This window comes from Electrona antarctica, assembly GCF_951216825.1.
Source record: "Electrona antarctica genome assembly, chromosome: 15".
Classification (NCBI taxonomy): Eukaryota; Metazoa; Chordata; class Actinopteri; order Myctophiformes; family Myctophidae; genus Electrona; species Electrona antarctica.
Genome location: NC_136796.1, coordinates 35,764,304 through 35,774,639, shown reverse-complemented (window position 1 = coordinate 35,774,639; position 10,336 = coordinate 35,764,304). Strand labels below are relative to the sequence as shown.

The 10,336-nt window shown below is 43.7% G+C and overlaps 1 protein-coding gene across 1 annotated transcript; it reads right to left on the bottom strand.

The window, feature by feature from the left end:
- Positions 1–7,447: 7,447 nt before the first annotated feature.
- Positions 7,448–9,921, bottom strand: hoxa1a (homeobox A1a; the record flags this gene model as incomplete). The annotated part of the gene is made up of 2 exons (XM_079521917.1): positions 7,448–8,565; positions 9,258–9,921. The coding sequence occupies 2 exons, from the start codon at positions 9,919–9,921 to the stop codon at positions 8,183–8,185; spliced, it is 1,047 nt and encodes a 348-aa protein (XP_079378043.1). The 3' UTR covers positions 7,448–8,182.
- Positions 9,922–10,336: the final 415 nt, after the last annotated feature.

Here is a 10,336-nt window from a genome sequence, read left to right as displayed (position 1 = left end):
ACGATATAATTGCACATGAGCTTAGACTGCATCTCCTGTGCACGCATGTCATAAAACGAAGTATCACTTCAAATTCACTCTCCCTTAACGTCGGCTTGTCTGTGTATCATTATTCGGGTATGTTTTACTGTGGGCCAGGAGTGAGAGAGAGCTCTATACAGTTTTCAGAGAGTCATCAGTGCAGGTGCATGTAAAGATCTCCTAGTCACAGCCAGGGCCTAAGGACAGACGTTGTCATTGGGCTGTGTTGCTTTCCCCCACACCTATCATTTGAATAATGTCCCAGAAGAACACATTTGAGTGTCCTCCATTACAAGGAAGAAATGATGCTTACAAAAAAAAGCTCCAGTCAATAAATTACAACGGCAACACGAATGCCAAATGGATATCTGCCGTGGGTGGTACGAGGCGATTTATCAGTGCACGTTCTGAACTTTCTCCTTGTGCTTTTCTTTCTGCACAAGATCGTACAAGGAAACTCTTACAGGTCCATTTTCACACTTCCAAGACATAGACTATATAAGCACTTAAACCATACGTCATTGATCGGACTCCCCTAAGGGTCTGTACTTGGACCAATGCTTTTTATAGACGTTCTACAAGTGAGAGCTTGCAGATCTGCTATATTTTTGTTCACCTATATATTGTGACATGCCCAAAAGAGGGATGCTGTAGTAGGGCATTGGATTTAAAAGTAGGGTCCGGGGACCCCCAGGGGTACTTGAGGGGGTTCCAGGAGGTCCTAAATTAGTAATAGTTATGAACCAAATGGACACTTATGGGTCTGTAAGTGTACAAATGGAACCAAATGGACCGGTTCCATTTGTACACTCTCAGAGTTAAATTAACAGTGATTTTACAATATAAATTGGGGTCCCAGAGATAGAATTGCCATAAAATCGGGGTCCGTAGCCTAATGCATGTGAAACTGGGGATCCATGAATTAACATATTTCGGAATCACTGCTAGAGCCGTAAAAATCCTCTCTTATCGGGGTCACTGGCATATTTTTTCAAATGGGGGTCCGCAGCCTATAATGAATGTCAATTTGGGGGTCCTTGACATGAAATGGTTTAAGAAGAACCACAACTGTAGGATTCAAGTGACGTGGCTGAGTTTTTACGGTGCATGTTTTCTTGTTTGGCTTCTCTCTTCTCTATCTCTTCCTCCTCGTTTTCTCAGGGCTTCACGGTCCATTCCTCTGCCTTTCGGTACGCCTCTCCCTCTGCACTCATCCCTCTGAGAAAATGAAATGTACCGGGAGGGACTTTGGGAGCAGAGGCATCCATTTCACACTGCGGGGGTGACATCTGTTCAAATCTCTCTTCCCTCTTGTGTGTGTGTGCCCGTGCATGCATGTGTGAACTTGTCTGTGTGCCCTGTGTCTACAAACGCTGTCTACATTTGCATGAATCTTCTGTTAGTATGCATTGGCTTTGGGACAAAAAAAAGCAGTTGTATATGAATAGACATGTTTGAGAGAGAGAGAGAGAGAGAGAGAGAGAGAGAGAGAGAGTGTGTGTGTGTGTGTGTGTGTGTGTGTGTGTGTGTGTGTGTGTGTGTGTGTGTGTGTGTGTGTGTGTGTGTGTGTGTGTGTGTGTGTGTGTGTGTGTGTGTGTGTGTGTGTGTGTGTGTGTGTGTGTGATATGAAAACCATACTGTACATGCCAATACAGAGGAAAATCTGGGGTGATAATTGACTGAGAGTGTCAAAATGGACCCTTACAGATAAGGGGATGTCCTTATCTGGTATAGCCTTTGGTTGGAATTTTGGCTGGTATTTTGGCTGGTGGAAGCTACCCGCTGACATCACTCTGTCATTCACAGACATTGCACAGTCTGTCTCTGAATGTATTTTTAACCCATCATCCAAAACTAATTAGTGCGTTATCTTGCTGTAGTCCGACAACGCATGAGAGCTATGCAAAATAGCACTGGCACATGCAGAGACAAACACAACAAAAAAAACAAATAGGCAGGCACACACACTCGCATGTGCACGCACGCGCACGCACGCGCACACACACACACACACACACACGCTTATTACAATACTTGTGAGGACATCAACATTTTATGATGGTGATTTTTATGAATGACATTTTTACCATTTTTGGGCCATTTGAACCCTATACTCCTAACGCCAAAAATAGCCGATGTACAAGCATGATGTGTCCTGCGATGCTCTGTGGGCTTGTAGATCTACTATTTTCAGTAGCACTAAATCAGGCACAACTCTATAATCATATAACCCCTAAACCTAACCTTTATTGTTTAATCCTCATCTGAATAAATTTTTTATTTGTTTAAATCATTTTTTTTTTATCCAGAAAAGCCTCACAATATAAATCTATTTCTCAAATTAGTAATACGTGCGCACGCACGCACGCACGCACGCACGCACGCACGCACGCACGCACGCACGCACGCACGCACGCACACACACACACACACACACACACACACACACACACACACACACACACACACACACACACACACACACACACACACACACACACACACACACACACACACACACACACACACACACACACACACACGGAAAGGAAAAGAGGGTTTGGAGGAGATGTAAATCACAGTTGGCTTGTTGTTTGGATATGTGTGCCACTTGGCTTCACAGTAGACCACAAGCCACTCGCCTGCCATACTTGCACGCACCTGTGAAACACTATCAAATTTCACAACACCGATTCATGCCTAGAACAACAGAAAGAAACGCGCTGATGGAAAAAACAACCTCTGATCGTTGCCCAAATTAATATGACGTCAAGTCACTGAAAGGGATTAGATGACATGACGTGAAGAATAATGGCAGCTTTTGGTTAAGTTTTTACTGAGGTTAAAGATTACGACTTGTTCACAAATGTAATAATAATAATAATAATAATAATAATAATAATAATAATAATAATAATAATAATAATAATAATAATAATAATAATAATAATAATAATAATAATAATAATAATAATAGCCTAGGCCAAACGAACCACCAGCTAAGACGGGAGCCATGGGAATTAATAAATGCATACAACACACACGAACGCACCACGCGCACGCATGCACACACGCACACACGCACACACACGCACACACTCACACACTCTCTCACACACACACACACACACACACACACACACACACACACACACACACACACACACACACACACACACACACACACACACACACAATTTGAGATAACTTTTTTAAATATAGGTTTATACCTCTATTAATCCCGTTTTTATAATCTCATAATCTACAAATCTATTATTGTCCCGTCTGATACTACAATACAATCTGCTGAACAAAACACACTCAGCCAAACTTTTATAATGCTATATAAGTCATATATCAAAGGACATATTTTAGGTCGATAATATTGCTCTCAACTTTAAAACATTAGTTATGCCATATATGCGTATAGCCTACGAATGCTTTGGCCTGTTTTATTAGTACCGCTATTATATATATATAAAACAAGATTAGATTAGTATATTTGAAATTGAGATAAATGGTTTAGCGTCATGCCACAGGGAAAGGCCTAAAAGCTATTACAACTATAAATAACACGCGCAAATGTCATTAGACCTGCTGAGAAATATTGGCCTCCATTGCTGTACGTGCAGCTCGGCCGGTCGACTATCAACATAGTTATAGGCCCTTATAGTTATTATGGTTTAAAGCTATTACAAGCACTCTGTCAAAACGCGGTGCATTCCATCCGAGCCGCAAACGACTGACTGGCACAAGATCTCGGTCTATTTGCGGCCCGCATACGTCAAACGGTCAAAGGACGCAGGCCTAAATGATGACTAAATGGTCAATCTGATTTCTACGTAAAAAAAAGAAAAAAAGAAAAGAAAAAGCTTTAAGAGACGCCACTGTTTCTCAACGTCTGGTCCGAGGACCGCCAGGGATCTGCAGCTTCGGTCTGCAGCTAAGGAAGGAGCTAATAAGAGATGGCACTAAGAAAGAATGGGCAGTGGGCACCTCGATACAAAATTGTCTATTCTGTCCAAAATGTTATATACCACCTTCAATAATTGTTAATGACCAAAATGATTGGATACAGGCTTTGTAGCCATTTGTAGCAATCCCCCCAATCCTCTTCCTAGGATACACTCACTCAGAGTTGGATACACACTGATTATTACAGACTAGTGTATAGATATAGAAGGACAAAAAACACACCCGTGTGAAGTGAGGGGCGCTAATATATTAAAGTCTAACTCATGTTGATATGGTGATATAAAACAAACATTAAATGCCTTTATTAAATTAAATTACATTTTCAATTGTCAATGGCGTTTTTAAAACAAACATTAAACTGGGCTAAACTATCAATTGGGGACTAGTCTATATATCATATAGCCTAGTCATAGACTATAGCCATGTCAAACATGGGGTCCTTGAATTAAATGAAAAGGGTTGAAAATAACTAGCCTACTGCATGTAAACACCTCTCCCCCCCTTCAGAGAGCGTTAATAGCTGACGTCAGACGCCTGTCATCGTCTGGTGGTGTTTAACCACGAGCCAAAGGGAACCAGCAACCGCCCCATGCAACATGCATGCAGGCCAGAATCTGTCGGGTCGAACCCGTGAAAACGTCCTGCTATAGAGCTAGACAGTGCCCTATATGCTGCTATAGGACTTTATACCCGTTTTACCTATAATGTTGTGTTGTATGTGTCCTCCTGTGTGGTCTGTAAACTGCTGTTTAGGTTTGGGACTGCTGTGACAAGACAACAACCCCTGCGGTGACCGACGCTTGACCCCACGGTTCCTAAATAGAAGGTCAGCTGCGTTCCTAACCCAGTCCTCCCCTTCATGGTGCACGGCCGGGGCTCGGGTTCTTTGCACTCCCTAATTTAGCCTTTCAGGGATCGATCGATTATATGTATAGCCATAATGATACACAATATATATACATCAAGCCTATATAAAGCAGTATAGGACGCCATGCAGGCTGCAATATAACATTACATAACAGATGCAAGAGCTACAGAAAAACAAACAAACATATTACAGTTTTTAAAACTCACGCATCAATGTCATTCTTCTCAACCAGTTAAACATCAGGAGCATATTTCAGAAATTAGCCAATATATAAAATATAAACACACACACACACACACACACACACACACACACACACACACACACACACACACACACACACACACACACACACACACACACACACAGTGTATATTACATATACCAGTGTTTGTGTTTTTATATATATATATATATATATATATATATATATATATATATATATATATATATATATATATATATATAAATAAAAGCCTGTATGGAAAGATTCAACTTTCCATACAGGCCATATATATATATATATATATATATATATATATATATATATATATATATATATATATATATATATATATATATATAAATAAAAGCCTGTATGGAAAGATTCATCTTGCATTGCTCATTATCCAAGCGAATTATTTTTGCTGTATATATTTATGAAACAAACCTATTTGACACATTTTGTCAAAACTGCACGGGCCTATATGGTAAAAGTGCCAATTTGCCTGTTCAAAACGAAACCACCAGTAATCTTTTGATCTCTTTAACACAAATTAGTCTATACTAGATTAAACTAAATTAGTTTTTAGACACTCACAAAAAAGTGGTAGGCCTATGTTATATTCACCATGCCAATTAAACACTTACATCTATATATTTGTCTATAAAGACAATTGCCCTGCAAAATATATTCACTGGAAGTTATGAAATGGCTTGGTGCCATTTTATGAAGTTGACTTTTCTTTTTTCTTTTCTTGTTTTCATAATGACGGCTAGGACATGTTTTTGACAGTCTTGAATGGCGTGGCAAACCCAAACAGGACCTTTGAGCAATAACACTACGACGTGTACCTTTTTGACTATTTAGGCAAAAACAATTTATGCAGAAACAAATCTATAAAAAAAAATGAGGGTATCTTCGTGGCTATAGCAGGCTACACGTAGTTTCCAAGATACCGCGTCCCCAACCATGCAAATAATGTAAAAAAAACATGTTTTTTTTAAGATATATATATAATACAATTACCATAAAAATGATAACGAGTAAAACATTAATGCAATAACTCACTCTCTTTTTCATGTCTTTGAGCCGGGAATTTGACCGTGTACTTGTTGCCTCGGCAGGCCTCCTCAAGTCCACAATAGCAGCTCGTGCAGGTGGATAAGGTGAACTTCGGTCATTAATCATGGCTCGATTTCAGCCTCGTGCTCCCTTTTATGGGAGCATGGACTCGCATCATGCACGCCAGGAATTAAAACATCAACGAAGACAGGAAACCAGTGCCTTTCTAAGAGGTTAAGAAAGCGGATACAGGATATATACTTTTTAAAAGAAGATGGTTAACGTGACAAACCATGGCATTGTGCATGTGGGAGGCCTCGGGGCCATTAAGGCAGTGATAATATATGCACACGTCATAGACACATACAAATTCGCAGGCAACTATATACCGCTGCATGCATAGGTATTTCATTTTTAGAATGTTTAAAATAAAAGGAAAAAATACAGGTCTGTATCTAATTCTAATGTTTCAATTATATATTTGTAATGTTATTTATTCCCTTAAAATGCAAACGTAAATAATGGACTGGAGTGGTAGCCTACATGTGTATTGATTTAGGACACTGCACACTCCTGCTGCAAGTTTTCACTGCTGATCTTGTCATCGGCGGGGATGATGACACCATGTACCAACTTGGGGCGCTGAGGAGTCGACGCGCATAGCAGGACCAAAGCGGTCCCTGTCAATAGTCTAACCTCGATGTTTTAATCAATAGTTTCCTTTTGCCCCTTCAATAAGCCAAGGGCTCGATAAGGTTGTCATCACAAATGACGCTGACGCTCGCGCTCTCATCTCCTCCGTGGATAAACATGCCTTTATTATGCCAATAATAAAGGCCCCATGGGGACGGGAGCGCGCAGGACTGCATACATTGAGGGGTTTCTAGTATGTAAAGGAAACTCATTCTGGCTGATCCTCAAATTAATTAACAAAAGGTTTGCCTTTGCGTAAAGCTTCGGAAGTTCGGACAAACGTTTTTTTTAGAAAGACTGTCAACGATTCATTGAAAACTGAAAACATCATGCCATTTATGTCCAAACTATATATGAAAAATGGAATATGGAATCATGCTACACAGGTGGTTCGTTTCAATCTCATTCCTCTCCCTTTCATTCTCGCTCTCCTCAGTGTACACACTGTGCATCAACAGACCTTAAACGGTAGACAAAAAATAAACAAAGAAAAAAACAATTTCTTACAGGTAAAAGCACTTTAATACACTTGAATTGACCCGTAGACGTCGCTTTCGATAAAACACCTTGCATGATTAAATAGATAACAACAGCTAAAAAGCCTACACAGGTCATACATCCAACCCAACCCCCAAACTGATAAAACTCAGCGTCCACCAATAACAACATGAAAGCTTTACGCATCATGCATATCTCACACAGAAGACATTCAGACTGACACTCGCGACACACACGCACGCACGCAGAGGTACACAAGGGGTGACGGAAAGGAGGTAGGTATAGGATCTAATCTAGGAATGCAGCTACCAACGATGAGTCGATGACTGATATTATACGAGGATTACTCGTTGATTGTGTGATGCGTAAAACACGCGACATCCAGTGCAATAAAATTGCAGCCAATAAGTGGCCTTCATGCACAACTTTGGCACACGTGAGGTATTTGTTTCTTTGTGCAGGTCGTGAATTTGCAATGGCACATTCAGCAGCATTGGACAGGAAATATCGATACCCTCGCTCACTAGACAGCCCTGCGACATTTAACGTCAACGTTAATAGGACGAAAATGGACACACATTTAGACAATGGCCGACAACTTTTGTCAGCTTATGGTATCCCTTTCCTATTCACAGAACACAATATAAAACAAAGCTATATCCCCGGGAAAAATCATTGTCCATGTTGTCATTGTCCACACGTGTCAAAGCCCCAAATAGTGCATTGGATGATCCCCAAATGTCCAATTTACGGTAGCTGTGAACCCATGTTATCCATCAATGACTTTATAACGTGGTCTTTGGCATTATACAGGCCTCCTGTGGTATACAAACGATTAAGTATCAGTTCGAGGTGTATGGATCAGCCCCGGCAGAGGAGCCCGTAGAGGACGCGGGAGACGGAGTGGACGGGGCCGAGAGGGACTTCTCCGACGCCGCATCGTCCATTTTCTCTTGACCTCCATCTGCCGGCTCGGAGGCGCTGGGGACTTTGGCCGGCAGCAGCCCCTCTTTCTCCCGTTTCTTCTGTTTCATCCTCCGGTTCTGGAACCAGATCTTCACCTGAGTCTCGTTGAGCTGCAGCGCCGCCGCGATCTCCACGCGCCGCGCCCGGGTCAGGTACTTGTTGAAGTGGAACTCCTTCTCCAGTTCCGTCAGCTGCTTGGTGGTGAAATTGGTCCGCACCGTGTTTGGCTGACCACCATAGCCGTATTCCCCTGACCTCCCTGTGGATACAGTATAAGTTATAGGCGGCTGTATGGCTACTCCTAACTCCATCCGTCCATCGCACGACGAGTTGTTATTATTTTCGGCAAGCAACACCATCGTACTAAGCTACATTTATGTCGTGAATATGTGCCACTTTGGCGCACACATGGGCCTCAATTTTGCAAAACAACGGAACAATCTGAAGGCTTGGCACACAACTTTTACGCACTATATTTTAGTCCTTTCTGAGGTCAGAAAGCATTACGCACAAGCAACTAGGCCCCATACAATCCCAAAACCACGTTCCCCGCCGGTGTTGCACATCTAAATAGCTGCTACAAGCTCACAGCACCTTGCAGCATTCTGACTGATCTTGTAGATCTGCTATGTGCGCAACCAATCAGGCATCTCTCGAGGACGCCAATGTGCCATACCATGTTAGGCCTGTCTACTACACTACAGCCTACTTGAAAACAGTTTAAATACAAATCTGCTTCATGTCAGTCGAACAAAAAGCACCCGCCGCAACAAAGTAGTGTAAGTGGCTTGCGTAATACTTAAAATGAATGTTGCCTGCATGTTATGCAGACCTGTCACTCACAGACAGACAGACATGTCATGTACCTTCAGACCAATAATGCTTGGTTAACAGTTACAGCAGTTGAGCGTCAATCCTGCACCTCTCATCATCACAATGGCACCCACCCACCTGTTTTGGGAGGATTCCGCTTGACTTTCATCCAGTCGAAGGTCTGCGCCGACGACGCGCCTCCCTCGGACAGCGGGGAGCAGCACGCCTCCAGGTGGGCCGCGTGCAGCGGCGACAGCGGGTTCGAGCACCCGGGGAAGGGGGGCAGGCTCGTCTGCTCGTGCCCGTAGGTGGCGTGAGCGTACGGGAGCTGGCCCAGGGGCGCGCCCCCGCCGTAACCCTGGCGGTGGTGTTGATGATGATGAGAGACCACCGACGACGAGATGTTGCCCGAGTACATGAGCGGGCCGCACTGATGAGGGAAGCTCGCGCCCGTATCTACTTCCTGGTTGAGGGCGTAATGGTTGTAGTTGGCACAGAAGCTCTGGGGTCCATAGCCGGGGCTACAGGTCGGGTGGGCCCCATAGGCGAGACCCAGGGAGCCCGCAGCAGCGGGAGACTGGTAAGAAGAACCCGGCTGGTGCTGGGGAGGAGGAATGCTGCTGTCTGATGGGGAAGCCCGGCTGCTGCTGCTGCCCATGAAGCGGTCATCCGCCCCGCAGTTGTTCACGGTCACCGCGCACGACTGGAAAGTTGTAATCCCGACGTGGTCCGAGTGAAAAGCCCTGACAGAACACGAGCCACCGTCTCCGCTCATGACCGAGTAGTCTAAGAAACCGCTCATTGTAGCATTGTCTCTCAACGGCGGGACTGCAGGGACCCGTCCGTTCACAGACCCCTCTGATGACACATGCACTCTCTCTCTCCCTCTTTCTCTCTTCTCTTACCCTGAGTGACCGTGCCAACATTTACCTATACACTGTCCTTATCACCGGAGGGAGATGGGGGGGGGGGGGGGGGGGGCACGGGCCGATATCAATGAAGGAGGGATGTCACGTGGGCCGGGTCAGCCAGTGAGGCACTTGTCCCTATCCGCTTAGCGGTGACAGATCAGTGTTTGAGAGGGTATTTAAATTCCAAGCGCTCGTCGATCAAGGTGACGCGCGTCGCCACTAATGTATTGGCCGAGCAAACAATGAGCTGGGCAGGCAGACGACGCTGGACAGCTCCGGAGGTCGCATGCATGGAAGAGATGAGGA